Source organism: Rhopilema esculentum, chromosome 2 (genome assembly GCF_057945365.1).
Source record: "Rhopilema esculentum isolate cy_ngs chromosome 2, ASM5794536v1, whole genome shotgun sequence".
Lineage (NCBI taxonomy): Eukaryota > Metazoa > Cnidaria > Scyphozoa > Rhizostomeae > Rhizostomatidae > Rhopilema > Rhopilema esculentum.
Genome location: NC_142816.1, coordinates 2,047,720 through 2,064,365, shown reverse-complemented (window position 1 = coordinate 2,064,365; position 16,646 = coordinate 2,047,720). Strand labels below are relative to the sequence as shown.

Below are 16,646 nucleotides of genomic sequence, written 5' to 3'. Positions count from 1 at the left end.
TGGGGGTGTAATACCCCCTAATACTTCAAGAATTCGTCGGTAAATCTTCAGTTTGTCTACAAAGTCCTTATGTTGTCGGTAACATCATCTATCAGTAGGTAAAATAGCACTTAAATTCTTCTCCATGTATGACTTTGTCGGTAAATTTTTCTTTTTATGACCCTCCACCCTCCTAGTCAGGAAGGTCAAGCGACCCCACTGATAGACTCACATGGGTAACTGAAAAAGGGGTTGAAATTATAGGGGCTCGGGGGCCTTCAATGTACTATGAATCAGAAAACGATTTTGAAATAAGAGTATTTCATTAAAGTAGATTCGAAAAATTAATTGCTCTTGCCACATCACATCGAATAGTTTGATTTCCGATACCGTATTGAGACCAGTTTACTTTAAAAGAAAACTGCATACCTTTTATAAATTGATGTAAAAACGAATCGAATAATGGATATGGAAAACTTTCTGACGAAATAATGTTCCGAAAAAGTTTCCAGTTCATCTTGGTGAAAGGCAAAATAGCGAATGACCAAGTAAACAAGAGAGAACAGTTACTGACTTCGTTAAAGCTGTTGTGAATTTAATTTATTGAAATGAAAGATTCTTAACGTCTTCCAAAACATTTAGACTAGCATTAAAATGGCTTTAATGGAGGTTCACTTATGTCAAAGGGTCATTTTCAACAGGGTGGCATTATGAATAAGAAGGCATACGAAATTTCTCTCTGGCGGATTGAAACATTGTACACTTACTAACCGCAACTCTGCACTTCTGCTCAAATCACTTTCCAACTTCACTAATTGAAAGTTAAGTAAAACCTTTGAAGTGAAATAAAAGACATAACAGTATCGCGGAATGTAAGCAAGTGATTATGTAGTCATAGCACCCGAGTTATGAAAAATGATTCATTACCTCCAGTTGAAAAATATAATTAAAGATCGACGCTATGTTTAGAAGACTTTTCTTCATAACAAGACACACAAAAGAGCAGCGTAACTTTGACAAAAGCAGCCCAAATGGCGTACATACTCCGTCTTGTGACCTATGATGAGGGAGATACAGGAGGCCAAGTACTTTTAGTTTTCAAACGACTTAGTTATCCCATTTGACACTGGAGATTGTAGTATGTACCCTTCTTGTCTTAGGATAAGCAACTTTTATATAAAAGTGTCGCATATCTAGAAAATGAGCTAGTTGATTTAGAAAAACTTAGGCAGACTTCCAAAAATATTTCAAAATAAAAGGGGCGAGCTTTTTGCACAAACAAAGGGGTCGACCTTCCAGACCCCTCTTGGCTCTAGAAAAATGTTCTTGGCGGGATTCTTCCTTTATCAGAAATGCTCCGTCTTTTAAACCAAAAATATCATATCAGAAATTTAATTAACCCTTAAGCTTCAAAGGGTATGAGATATGGCTTAAGTCAAAGGGTACGAGATATGGTTTCAGTCTTCGCAAACCTCGTTTCCTACCAGAGAGGTGCTTTATTTAGATTCTTAGTTCTACGATTCCTTTCCATTCTGGTCCGCATTTTACTGCCGTTCGATACTAAGCTTTGTAATGGTTTTCGATTTGCGTTTGCATGGAAGGATAGAGTAACCGATTCAGCGTTTGAATGGCACAGCAGTCTGCAAATAAAGCTCTGTCTAAATATTAGTTAAATACCATAGAGCCTTTATTGTTACTGGAAACTATCGTTTTTGCTTGCCAAACTTTCGCAAACGATAATTCGACGTATAACACAGAGCCGCTCAGCCGTTCCTTGGCTTGGCTTCTTGGAGACCTCATGACACATTGGCTTAATATTTCATTGATTGATGGTTTGTTCATATATCAGTGAGGAAAAGGATCATTTTTAGCTCATTATGCGAAATTCGACAGTGTCTGCCTTTGAGTTATTGATATCCCTGCCTACAGCAATTATTGTATAGCATAACAATTTCGTGGCTTTATCTGGAAAACTGTAGCCCAGTTGAGATGGAATATTTCTGATTAATTTTTTGGTTGGTTCGCGTCAACCAATCCATGGTGCAGTGGTTTGGTTAAGAAGATTGCAACAACAGGTTATGTTGGGTTCCTGGATTCAGAACAAAAGCAGTTCGGTTTTAACTCAAACGGGTGCGATGATTCTGGCCATCTTCTTCGTGGCACTAGTAAGTGTGACTCACGCCGCGCGGTTCAACGACCGCGACAACTGCCAGCTGGTAAAAGTATCTCGTTGTGCTGACTTTAATTACAACTATACATTATATCCCAATCTATTGATGCACCAGAGACAGGATGACGCGGAGAGTGACCTACGACAATACGATTTGCTAGTTCAAAGTGAATGCTCGCCGCACCTCCGCTTCTTTCTGTGCGTCTTGTTCGTACCAGTATGTACTGTACTCAATAAGCCCTTGCCGCCCTGCCGCTACTTGTGTGAGCAGGTTCGTGCGGGCTGTGAAACGCTGCTTAACAGATATGGCTTTCAATGGCCTGAGCAGTTTTACTGTTCGAGATTTCCACGTTCAAAAGATGACATTTGTGTTGGCAATCCGCAAGCTGAGAAGGGCGGGCAGATAGAAGGTCTGTACTTATAATCCATTTTTTTATAAACAAAGTACAACCAACGCACAGTTCTTTCTAGAATAACAGCTAGACAGCATTTTCGGAAAGTAGTTGTAAGTTTAAACTTACTCCAAAAGCAATTTTAGATTTCGCCGCTGAAGGTGAAGTCCTTCTAATTGAAGCCAATCAGACGTAATTATTGAGAGAAATCTCTTTGTATATCACTTGAAATCTCGATTAACGTACAGTTGGAAAATGATTTGAAAAGTTTATATTCATTGATACAAGACTTTGACGTGTGCAAATAACGATCAAATCAGTGTATCTAGAAGCGAAAGCGGGGGTAGGGATATGGGGTCAAAAATCAAAGCATCTGTCTTTCGAGGAGAGAAACCTGTTATCTTTAAGCCCATATTTAATAAATTTGGTAGTAAAGAATTCTATCGACATTTAAGTAGTAATTTGATTTGATAACCAGATAATTCAATATTCAAACTAATTCCTAACGATTCAGGATAAAAAGGGGTATACTGTGATCAAAGAACTTGCTCGAGAAGGAGCTTAAAGAGGTCAAGGAACTTTTATCACCAAATACTATCTTGAAAGGAATGTATCGTGAAGGCATAAAATAAATGGAAAAACGATTTCAGATGTATTTAAATTTCACATCTATCTTATTTACACTGTGTGTTGCTGGCAACTTTGTAGCTGTACTTGAATTTTGGCTGTAAGAGGAGCTGAACTTGATACTTTTGCATGTTCGGTTTATTAAGTCAATGTAGGTATTTGAGTGACATTTGGTCGATTGGCTATAACTTGAATTGTAGTACGACAAGCCCAAGCTCTTGAAAACGTTAATGGCATTAGCAAACAATCCTTTGGTGGTACAAAACTCAACAATTGGTTTTAAAAAAGGCAAACATTTTGAGCCATACTAGAGCTTTTCGTCTGACACACTTCAGAGTATAAAACGTCAGAATATGGATCGAAAACTCTATGTTCGTGTTTATATTTCCCGCATCTTTCGTTAGTTGCATTTACCGCATCTTTCGATATCAGATGCGGTACAGCGGCTTTTCCCGCCCTGCCAACAAATATTTTCAATCAGTATATTTCAGCTACAATCCTGAACAAAAAAAGTTGAGACTATTCAATGAAAGTCGATATTTTCTCTTTCGCTTGAAAAATAACTTTCCCCCCTCCTCCAATTCAATGTTGAATGCATGATTTTGAAGGAGAAATTATAGAACTACAAATCCAACATCGATTCGGTGGAAAGGGGGATTCGAATTTATATGGGCAAGGTAAGGAAGAAAATTAAAAAAATTGCATTTTGTCTCAACATTTTTATCCTGGATTGTAGATTCATTGTCTTCCCATGTTAGCAGATCCATAAAACTGGAAGCAAAAGGTTTTCCCTTCCAAAGTCAAGTGCTGTGAAATACAGCTTTATTGGCAAGAATTTGATTGAAGTTCTATGGACACCCATAACATTGGATACTGAAAATGTTTGAAAAACTACACCAGAAAGACTTAAGCATTTTTTGGTCTCTGAGAGAACAGTTCTTTTATGCCACATAGCTGAAACTTTATCTTACAATCAAGGAAGAATTTGGGCTTCGATATAAATTCAGACGTTAACCACATATCAGTCACGAGAAGACAATTTGGGGTATCTGGTAACTGATGGTTGTGTTCAAGAGTCAATTTATTGCAAATGTCATACAGTAGTTGATGCTCGCAATTTATATTATCTGGCATTTAGGCACCATAAGAGTGAAGCATCTTGATATAACGATTGCTACTGAATTTCCTCAAAAATCTTTACTCGAAATGCTATGTCCAGAGAATTGACAGATATCTATGGGGGATGAAGGATGCAAAATTTCCGACTGAAAATAAATCAAACTGTAATTTTGTACTAAATTGCACTAAACATCCAATCACAGAGTCTTGATATTAAACGGTTCGGTCATTCCCTTCAGAATTGGGAGATTTCTTGGCATTAAAATTACGTAATATCGTTCTCTGTTATAAAAAAGCATTGCAATTACGACTAGGATTTTCTGATTACTAATAAATTTTCGGACTAATTCAAAGTATTAAAAGATTGGAGGTGTGACATTCTCCTACCCCCACAACCCCTAGGATTTTCGTACCTCTCTTCACCAAAAAGGCACAGGGTCCATATGTGCGGCGACCAGGGAAGAGTAAAGAACAAAATCTGTATGTCTCTAATATGAACTACAGCCGGTGTTCGCAATTCCATAGTACAGGTTTTAATCTAACTCATATTTCATTGTGGTTATCGAGACACTTTAACACACTCCAAAAGGTATCGCAATAGCTGAAACAAATGGAAAGGGTTTCGAAGCTACGGGACTAAACAGCCAAACAGGCTATACCTACACAAAACTGCACACTCAAAGCAATTATCACAACCACTCACTATTTTGCTTAGAAACAGCAGAAGCTACCTATCTTTTAATTTCTCGTTTAATAGCCTTTCCAGTAGCAGCCTTGATTAACGTAAATAGTCTGGCAACATTTCTGCCCATAAAATTCATACAATCATGCTTTACGAATCTATCACAAACATCTACGCCCTTTCACAAATCAAATGGATTTACATATGAGAATATTTAGCAAAGATACACCAACCACTGTCTTTCCTAAAAGCCGCGCGAAGTTTTTTATCTACCGCGCGGTGTGCTTTGGAAGGACGCACGGAAAAAAGAAATCGACTTCGGTTGCAGACAAATCCGCGAAAAGGACAAATACTCCTTAAGTTCTTTGATTGGATTAGAATATTTAAGACCAGAATGTGTATGAAGCTTTACGGTAATCAGCATTTCCTTGAAAGCAGTCACTTTCTGGTCAGTGTTGAGCCAACTTTAATTGAAGTTGGCAGGTTAAGTCTTTCTGATGTTTGAAGGGATATCTTGGGTATTTGGAGTGTTACTAGTAGGCGTCGTTTGTGGTGAAACGTTGGTTAGTAACATTATTTAAATGATTTAACCAAGTAATATGTCTTTTGAGTTTGCACCGCGAAGCATATTTTATATTGAGGGGGATAAGTGTTAAGTCCATAGGCTGCTATGGAGGCGAACCGCAACAGGACCAACGCCATCAAACCTTTCTTAGTTCAGCATCGATTTCAAAGAGAAGTTACAAAATTTCATGCAAATACCAAGCAGGGGCGAAAATACCGGGGGTGTGGGGGTGTGACACCCCCTCTAAAAGGTAGCCGATTTCGCAGGGCACCAAGAAGAGCTTTATTGCCGTGCAAAAAACGCCACCTCGGAAGTTCGTAAAGGGCCGTTTAGAAATTTTGAAATGGAAATATCATATTTGGTATGAACCTTCCCCAACGTCTATCACTAGAGTTTTGGTATGACATCCCCCTCCCTATTTTTCGAAATAAACAATAATCAGTTTTTTTAGCAGTATAGCATTTTGCTTAATTTTAGTGTAGATGGATAGAATTTCAAAAATTTTCTTTCACGTCGGACCCAGCCATGGTGGGTCCTCCTGCCTCATTAAACTTTATTGTTAGCCGCCCGGGCTCAATTTCATTGCTCCGCCCATATAATGCGCCCAAAAATCATATGCCACGAGATAGAAGCCTTATTACAAAGGAAAACCAAATTTGACATTTAATTTACGCTCACGTAGAGAAATAGATACTTCATAGGTTATAAAGTTTCAAGTTCGTTAATATTGCTTAGAAGTTTGTCCTTGGTATAGACAAATGTACACCGATATAACTCTCACTAGTAACCTTTATAGAAACCTTTGCTTCGCGGCCTGCAGGGCAGCTCTCAGTTTTGCAGGGCAAAAACTCTTCCCACCTCAAACCTATTGGCCAATTTACGTCTCTGAATTACCAAGTTAGTATGAGCATCTAAGGTTTTACCGGTGATATCCTATGCCAAAGAAGATTCGAAAATCAAGCAACATTGACAAAATCTTTTGCATGCAATTTAGGCCCCCTCCCTTCCTCTACTTTTCAGTTCCTCTCCCTGAATATGCAGCAGAAAAAGGGGAGAAAAAAAAGAGAAGAAGCGAGCGCTCTTAGCAAAATTACTCACCTTTTATATTCAGTAGACGGGGTATAAACTTATGACACTTAAAGGGCCAGTAGCTACTGTAAGTCCTCAATTAAGCGCCCCTGCTCATGAGCGCGTTCCTCAGATAAAAGACATTGACATCAAAGTATATAGAGTTCAGTGGTAAAATAAACAGCCGTTAAAAACACAAATATTTACAGTATACATTGCTTTAAAGCTCATACTGTTTTCAAAATATGTCTTTCCAAAGGGATCTAATTCAAATGTCAATGAAAACAAAGCTAAAAAGTTCTTGCAAGAAGCAGATTTTACCAAGCAAACATCTCGATTAAAGGTCCACTTGAATATATAATGAGTCTAGGGGTCCAAAAGTTCATTAAGCCCACAACAAAGTCCAGACGAATCTACCGAATGTCATCGAAAAAGCTCCAAACTACGAATTAGCCCCCCTCCTTGAATAAGCCCCCACCCTAGTGTTTTAACCCCATGAGTTGGGTTATTGCCTTGACTGCAAAAGATTTATCTCAGTGTATCTGCATTTTTAAGCACACAGACCAGTCTCAAAAGGGAAAGAAAATGTTTCTTGCATTTTTCTAGAAAATGTAATATTTTCTGCAGCTTCTGAATGAAGGAGGTCTTTGCACGTTCTACGAAAACTGAAGTTGGTTTCTTGAAAAATGTTGAACAAGGCCTGAAAAGACCGCCTCGTATTCGGCGTTTCTCGTCTAACCATTGGTTCCAATTTCCACCGTTTTATGCATCGGTGTACTCAAATTCTTGGTAATCGTTCCTCGCTTACAAGCTCCTGCTTTTCATGCTTGATTAATTGTTAATATTACACATAAATTGATTTGGTATGTCTAAATTTCACGGATTTTTAACAACTCCGATCACAAATTGTGGTAAAAACCTTTTCTTCCCCTTATTTAAGACCACCAGTGAAAATAACCACTTCCCTTTGTTATTGGTATCGGTAAAACTTTGGTTACATAAATGAACTTAATCATTTCTAATTGTCTTTGTTTTGTATGATTCTATTTTATGCACGTTTCTGAAAGACGTTCTTTCGCTATATTTTGAGACCATAAGCTTTAATTAAACTTGGCAAGTTATAACTGAAGTAAACAATAAAAAATACAAGCTTTGAGTTTGTGGAATCAAATTCACGATTTGTGGTATATGCTCAAGTACTTTGGTTTACTATTTTCGTCTTTTAACAATTCATCTTAATTTCAAAAGATGCATGATATATTTTTCTTTAACTGTATTTGTCGTTAATTTCAATTAAAATTAATGATTTCATTGTTTGTTAAAATTCTGTTATTGGTATGATGAAATGATGAGGTGAATTTCAATTCAAATACACGATGATTGTTGAAAGAAATAAAAGTGGCATGAAAGGCTGCATCGGTGAAGTTGCCAAAAGTAACATGATCAAGATTTGTCACTTGCTAAAGGCGGCTTTAATTTTCTATAACGATTTTACTCTGAGCTTCAAAACTGGCGTTTCAAATTCATAGGCTTGAACCTAGGGTATAAAAGTATCGACTCTTTAAGGGTCAAGGAAAAAATGTACATGAAACTCATGTTTTTATTCGTGATCCTTATATTATATTAGTTATATGGAAACTGCGCTTTCGAGCAAAACATATCGTAAAATATTATCATTTTATTGTTAAATATCAGCAACAATCATATTTCTAAACATAATTATTTTGTGAGCAGATATAAACAGTTATAAGCTTTGGCATCAGTTTAAACTATCCACATTAGCATATAGTCATAAAAAGGATTGATTTTTGCCGAAATTCAGCAATAATTATAACAAGCTGCATGAATTATCATTATTAGCAATAATTGTTATCCTCAAAATCCCTTATAGTAATTGCATTTATTTTTATCGTCTGCATGAATTATCATGATCATAATAATAATTTGGCATATATCGTCGTAATAGAGTTGTTAGGTTTGACATCATGAAAAAGTCTGTTTTTAGAATTTTGAATTTGATCACCTAAACCAGCACTATATTTTTTAATATTGAAAAACCAGTTAACGTTTTCAAAAATTGCGAAAGATGTGGTCAATAAAAGATTGGAAGTTGGATAACGGATTACTATTATTTTGTCCTGGTTCATGAAGTTATGAACAGACACCGAATTACAGACGTTTGATTGGGGAAGAGCCTTTGCTTATGTGGCCATATCTCAGCCAATTTGTAACAAATTCAATTGACTTTGCACATCTAAAGGCATTTCATAAAGCTTTTTTAGGTTATATCATAAAGAGAAAGAGAGGGAGTTTTTTGTCCTACAAATCAGCAAAAGTGCCGCCTGCTTCAAACTGGCACCTTCTCAGAAAATTTTAGCTTTCAAAATCTTAAAATAGACAGCGCCGTTCATTTAACACGAGCCTATTCGAGGAGCAAATGAAAAGCGTTCATCTCATTCATCACTAGCAATTGCAAGCATTATACATGTATGAATTGAATAAATGTTTGTGAAGGATTTCTGATCGGAAATATGAGATATTGGCTTTAAGAAACGTCGCATAAAAGACACTTTTTCAATTGGTAACATTATTTGTTTATTTGCAACATTAACAGACATAGCTGAGCAGTTACCAAATAGTTACCTTACTTTTATAAAAGTCCATTCATTCAGTGCGCTTGTGACTTCATTTTAAAATTCACCGTTAGTTCCTCCCAACGTAAAAGAACATAAGTTACACGATAGATTCGTTTCCCTCCTCTTAAAATACATTTATTGAGCCGCCAAAAAATACTTTTCCATATTGAACTTGTTCTTCATTAATATTAAAACCAGTGAAGGGACATCAGTTGTTATTGCTCTCGGACACCTCTCGATAGCGGATAGCTCCCTATAAACGGACACCTTGGAACATGCGGACAAAGCCTGGTAAAGGCAACCTCTAGGTAACATATACCTATCTACAATGGGCAGCAAGATACAATGGGCAGGAAGAGCCAGAGAGCGTTATAGAAGGCCTTTCCCTTACTTTTATATAGAATTTTAGGGGTTCGTCTCTAAGGGTCTTTCTCATGTCAGCACAACACTACAGGTTAAGGAACATAAAACTGGGAAATGTAAAATATAAGTAGGGGCAGAGTGGTGGTGGGGGGGGGGGGTTGTGGTGGTAGAGTGAAGGATTTGATATGATATATGCATAAGTCTTTGGCTCTCGTTAGAGTGCTGAGCGTATTGATGATACCTGGGGTGGCTTGTGGAATTTAGAGCGTTTTGATCTGGGTTTAAACCCGCGTTTCTGGATTTGAAATTCTAGCCTGGACGATAATCATTTCTCTGTTTACTGCATTTTCTCTTCAATTCCGTCTCCAAGATAAAGGAAAAAGTTATCAGCCAGGATTAGCCTCTGTAAAATTCATCTAAAATTCTTTCCATGAAAGTACATCCCACATATAATCACTGTAATGACGGTATTACGTTAGATCTTCTTATATCAGGACAAAGGGAACTATTCATTGGCTGCGGCCATTGCGAACTGTATGAGTAAATAGTGGTGAATTGGTATTACGACAGCGGAAAAGGAGCTCTCGGAAAGATATAGCCTATAGCCTGTCGCTTTTTCTAACAGAAGAGAATGGTAAGAAGATCAGCCCCTCCCTTTACTCAAGTTTAACCGCCAATATGCAAGCAAAGATCAATGGCGTCGCCAGCTTGAAAAAACTGGGATGGACAAAAACAATTTTTCTCGGCCACGCCCTTCAGACTCTCCAAGGAAATTCCTTTTTTTAGTTTTTTTACCTATTTTTAAATATTTGGACAAGCAATTTCATCAAGCAGCATTTTTCGTAATAATGGTGGTGGTTTCGTAATAATCAGCATAATGGTGGCTTTTTCTGCCTGTACGAAAATCGAAATCGATCTGATCAGCCCAACTCAACTACCCCCCCCCCCCCGAAAGATTTTTAAATGGATTTCGAAAAATTAAAAGATGGACTTCTGGGAAAACTGGGGTGGACGCCCCTGGCGACGCCACTGGCAAATATACTTCGAGATTACTAGGACAGTTGGTTTTTGTTTCTGTTATAAGAAATACGTACGGAAGAGGGGAGGATAGGTAATAGTTTGGCTCAAGATGATAAATACGTTGATTACTAAAAGGAAGGTTGAGTAATTTGAGTTGAGACTTGTAAAAAGGGTGCCTGCCATCGTTTGTTCCATCGTGTCTATGAACCCTATTGAAAGGAAGAGTGTTTAAGATTTGACTAAGCGCCAATTAGCGTATAGATTTCCAATCAATTGCAAGTGCAAACAAGCCTAGGGACAGGCTTTTTTGCTCTGATGAAGCCCCGTTTTCCGGGTTAAAATATTAGCCATAACTGATTTGTGTGTTTGTTGTTCTTCATTCTCGTCACGTTACGGTGTTCCTTGTTTACTACCATTTTATCGATTTTTCGATTTCTCCTTTATTCACACACAGTAAGTTGACTTTGAAAAAAGGACATTAAAAATTTATAATTGGTTTCCCTAAGAGTATTTTGTAGTCTTTTTCATCAGTAGTAATATGTCCATAATATGCTGTTAACCACGACAGAACATGTGAAGTTAGAAATGATTAAGACTAAGTTTTTTAAAATTGATTGATTGATTTTGAAAAATGTCTCTCTCGAATGGCAAGGGAAAACCATTTTAACATGAAATGTAAGCCATTTACATTTTCCGTCGCTTGTTTTTAGAAGCAATCGAAAGGTACTATAGAAGCATAAATGATACTATAGGAGCAATCTTTCAATCAGAAATTGACCAATCAATGATTATGATTCCCCTCACATGCTCATTGATTAGCTAATATTGATTGATAGATAGTTTAATTTCTTTTGTAAATGTTGATTGCCTTTAACTTGGTAAAAAAATTGTTTTAGATGCCATGGTACAAAGATTTTAATTTTAATTTGTCTTTTCAACTCAAAATTCTTAACGAAATTTGATTGATTCTAGATAAGACCAAGCCAACGACAGTCACCGGTAAAGGTAAGACTATCATTGATCAGTATTCGAAATGAGAACTAATCAACTAATCACACCAACCATCGAAGATTGATTTGATTAATTGATCGATCAAAACTTTATTGTTAAACTGTATCATGAACAGCGTGAATAGACTTTTGGCAAATCAAAATCTGAAAACGAGAATTAAATGTTTGAAATTCCAGCTTATCAATCGTAAATGAGATCTAATTTATCGAAAACAGGCTCGAAATTTATCAACATAGGCGAAAATATACTGTTGGGAAGAAAAACGAGAGAAGGTTTCCTACTGAATGAGGTAACCCCCTTGTGGGTTAAAGCGCATGCGCATATTATAGGGTCAATGTCACGAATATTTTCACGTGATCAAGGCTTGAAAAGTCATAACTCATTCCAATGCCTGTTCTGCTTAGAAAAAAAAGAAAAGCAAATCACCCAGCGCTTCCATTTTGAAAGTTGATTTGAATGCCAAAAACGTTGAAATTTCTCTGTATTATGCATGTAAAATTCAATAACTAACATTATTCTAAGTAAAATGCATTCATTTGGCCCAAAGCCCGGGTTGCCGGGTTCTTTAAATCGAACTTAAATTAAGTGCTTCAAAACATGGCCTCTTTGGAAATATTTTAGCTTACCAAAAATTGGGGGGGGGGGCATAGCCCCTCCGGCCCCCAGTGGTGTGGGCCCTGTTTTACTCTGCTGTTTTTGAATTTCAGATGGCTCCGTAGACGGAGAAGAGGGTCAGCACGTGATAATTAAATGTACTGCGAAAGGCACCACTGTTCATATACGGAAAGTTAGGCACTCCGGAGGATCACTTTGCAAAGGCCGCAGTACAAGGAACATCCTTACGTCAATTTGCAATGGAAAAGACACTTGCTCGTTTATATTGAATGATATCACCCTTAAAGGACATTGCCATGGAAAAGTAGGCCGGTCTAAGATCAAGTTCAAGTGCACGAAAGGTGAGTGAAAGATGAAAAGGAAAGATGAAATTTTGTTAAAGAAGCAGGCATTTATAAGAATTCTTGACATTTTTGTTGATCTGCCTGTTGAAGCCATCTCTCATCCATTAGGATTACTAGGCGTATCAAGGTACTAATAGGTAATAGGTGCTTAGCTAAACATGCAAATATTACTAATCTAAAGTTGTAGTTTAGGAAAATCACTTCAATTCTCAGGCTACGTGTCCCTCATTATATCCTGAAAGTGAAGCTCTTAGGCCCATCCTGTCATCAACTACAATGAAAGGCTGGAAAATTATTAATGCCAATGTAATTACAATATTTATTTCGGGTGTACAGAACTTGAAGATGGCTTTGCAAAAAGCAAATATTTTAATATGATACAAAATGTTTGCTTATTCAAAGCCATTTTCAATATTTATTTCCCAGATTTCCATGCTTTATAATGTATTCACTTATAAATTGGAACAATTGCTTTAGGTGGTGTTCGCAGCCTTTCAGCCCAAAGAAATGGTCGATTGCAAATGTCTTGCAAGAAGAGACGTGAAATAAGGATCTTGAAGGCAGCGTTCGGGGAAGGCAAGTGCAGAACACCCCACGCACACTGTGTACTGTCGCAGCTGTGTAATGGTAATAAGTCATGCGATATCATTGCTGACCAAAATAGGCTTGATAGTCCATGCACATCACCCAAAGCGAGGCTGCTGCTACAGTATGAATGTATAAGGAGGCCAGGTAGGCATGTTTATATCTCGCCAGTGGGCAGTTTGTAATTGACATAGCAAAATATGAATTGACAAATAGTAGCCTTTTGTCAGAAGATGTTTTGTGAAGAATAACTCACTTACACGTAACTTTTTTGTAATTCAGAATTAATTTTGGGAAGAACTGGATAGCATATAGCATATGAACAAAATATACGGGAAGTATAGCGCATGATGCCACAGACCGTGACATTGGGGTTGCTCGTGAAAATGGAGATATTTGGGTGCAGCTTCATTCCCTGTCTTTACTGCTTTTAGATCTTTCTATTTAGATCTGATGTGTGGTTGTACGGAGGCAAGGGTAGAAAGGGATTGGTTAGATTAAGTGTCTTCTGAGTTTTTGTTTACTGGTTTGTCATATTGTGCTCGATCCTGTATAGGAAGGTCTTTGAACGCTTTGGTGTATAGATCAGGTATATATTATGTGGTTGGCTGTAGGCTACCTGGCTTTTTGTGATGATAAAACCCTGGTACACATTTCTGTGGGTTTTAGGAATAAGTAGGATGCTTAATTTGATTAATAATATTTGATAGCTTATTAGAGATCGAGAACTAAAGCAAAAAGATATCGCGAGTCTGAAAGAGGCTTGACTCTCTTAACCTCAAAGGCATGAACGAAAGATTTCTGATAGCTTTACCTTGGTTGTTTTGGACTTACCAGATTGATTAGCTAATGGAATTATGGAAATGACCAAAAGCAGATTATGCCGATAATGACCCAACATGTCTAGTATAACATTTAGATATTTTGATAAGATGCAGACACCAAAGAGGGCATTGCGGAGGAGATGGGTTTTATACAGCAAAATAGAGTATTGAGGGTAATGTGCTGCAACCAGTTTAGATGTTTCGAAATTATTTGGGTATGACTCGAATAAGCACCCAAATGGATGGAGACCCAATAGTTTTTTCAGAGTTTTCGAAAGCAGGTCGACTGTGCACAGGTAAAAGGGCAGAACGTTCTTAATTTCCAGAACCCTTTTGCCGTGTGCCGTAAAAAAGTCATCGGAATGTTTTCGTATGAATCGTACCAGGACTTCTCTCTGCACCCGAAGCTTACTTTAAACTCCTGCACAATTTCATTTTGGCTAAAGTTTGATAGACACTGTTCGTTGTTCATCTTCCGATTTCTTCATTTTGAGCCTCCCCCCCCCCCCCAGTCTATTGCATATGAGCCTAACATTCAATATTTGAATTTTTTATAGATGCACCAATCCAGACAGCTTCAATAGACGGGGGAAAAATTTTGACAATCCCTTCTTGCCCGATGGAAAAGAAGCTGTCAATCATTCATGCAAAGTATGGTGAGAGTGGAAGATGTCAAATGTATTGCGTCGTGTTTGCATTATGTAACGGGAAGCCATCTTGCATTATTCCTAATATGGCACAATTTAGAAGGTCATGCCCAGGCTCCAGCAGAAAACTCGAAGTTCGCTACCAATGTGTGTGATGCGCATAATGAAAGTCTTGTCTCGGATGTCATTTTCAGCTTACAAAGCAACAAAGCGTATCGAAAGTTTTCTTCAAAAGTATCCCTAGAAGATGCTGAAACACACAACTTTACATTTAACCATAACCTTACATTTTACTGCAAAATTTATCAACTACAAGACATCTAGAAATTTCCAACCTAAGAATTAATAATTTTGAAATGGGTATGGTCGATCGTACCATGGAGATAAAGATTCAATTTGGATGAAAAAAGTGGCCATAAAATGGTAGAAAAGAAAATGCACTGGAAATTTTATGTGTCTGAAAGATTTTCCTTTTTTTACCACAGCGAAGCTACTAGGTAAATGAGATATGTTCAAATCCATTTTTGTCAAAAATGACGGTAATTGTTGGTAAGAAAACTTGTTAATTAATCGTGTAGAACCATAAAATCGACTAGGTTATAGATTTTATCATTTTTATTTGTATTTTCATAATTAGGTGAAGAACGTATTTAAGTTGAGAAAATAGATTGTAGATATTAAAAGAGAAATATAAAATTTTTATCTGAAACATCGGTTTAGTTTGTGGATATTCAGTTTCTTTCTGGCCTAAAGTGTGATTGAAGTTGCTGGTGAAATTGACGATAAACGAACCCAAGAGAACTTATGTATCCAGTATTCCTGTATTTTAACCTACACTTATGTATTACGTGCAAGGATTAATATGTTAGTAGCGGAAAATTTTTTAAACTGGTTAAACAAAAGATGAAATAAGTATTTTAGCAGCATGGGGTAATTTGCGTAGTTGTCGACTGCTATTAAGGTGCACGTTTTTGTGTCCTGTGGTTGGTCCTCAGATGTGGACCAGCAGTAGAGGATAGAATATAGAAGAAAATTAGGATAAACATTAAATGCAACACGCAGGGCCGCCGAGAGGCGGCCTGGGTCCTAGGGCAAAGTCCTGGCTGGGGCCCTAGAGTCGGATACAAAATTTTTTTCGAGACCACGCCCTTTTTGAAATGGTAAACGCCCATTATTTCCAAACGTTTGCGCACGTTATAGAATATGGTTAAAATATCATATAATGTAATAAAAAGCATTAATTCTAAAGGTAAGCGATTTAAATATGCTCTTTGACCACACCCTTTTAGCTGATTGAAGAGGACTTCAAAATGTGTTCTTTCAATTCTGACTGTTTTTTTCTGGTGAGCCACGCAATATTAAAATTTAAAATCAAAGGAAACTTTTATTCTACGCACTTTTATTTAAAAATTCCCATGGAACAACGCTTTTCGGTTCTTTCGTCTTTCAAAAGTTAATTTTTCTTGCTTTTCAGTTGCAAACTGATCAATGATATTGTCGTAATCAATTTGTCTTGCTAGTTCGTGCTCGATCGAAAGAGTCATGAGGCTTGATAGTCGGTCTTGAGTCATTGTTGAACGTAAGCTGTTCTTTATTAATGCTAGTTTGCTGAAAGGGGCCCCAAAAGTATAATATAGCTTTATGCAACGAGTCTAAATGCAAACATAACTCACTTGAACGGGCCATAGATTAAAACAAGATTATATGGGTTACCTAATTTTTTATCAGGGCTCCCTTCCAATAAGTATGATTTTGCAAAACTCAGGGAAACTCAGCTTAAAAGACGAATCCGTAAAATATGTGATCTAAGGTTTATTCAACTTTTCAGGCCGAGGCCCTGGGGCAAACTGCCCCCCCCCCCTCTCTGCGCCACTGGCAACACGGTTGTCGAAAGTTTCACAAACGTATTTAGCATGCTGCAGAAATATTTTGGTTTCAGCTCAAGTAGCTGTCTATGCACAAAATAATAATCAATTAACAAATCTACCACAATAAAGTT

The 16,646-nt window shown here is 37.2% G+C and overlaps 1 protein-coding gene across 1 annotated transcript; it reads left to right on the top strand.

Annotated features, from left to right (window-relative positions):
• Positions 1-1,572: 1,572 nt before the first annotated feature.
• On the top strand, positions 1,573-15,571 carry LOC135695584 (uncharacterized). The gene is made up of 5 exons (XM_065214713.2): positions 1,573-2,559; positions 11,594-11,626; positions 12,340-12,588; positions 13,069-13,323; positions 14,558-15,571. The coding sequence occupies exons 1-5, from the start codon at positions 2,058-2,060 to the stop codon at positions 14,800-14,802; spliced, it is 1,284 nt and encodes a 427-aa protein (XP_065070785.2). The 5' UTR covers positions 1,573-2,057; the 3' UTR covers positions 14,803-15,571.
• The last annotated feature ends 1,075 nt before the right edge of the window (positions 15,572-16,646 follow it).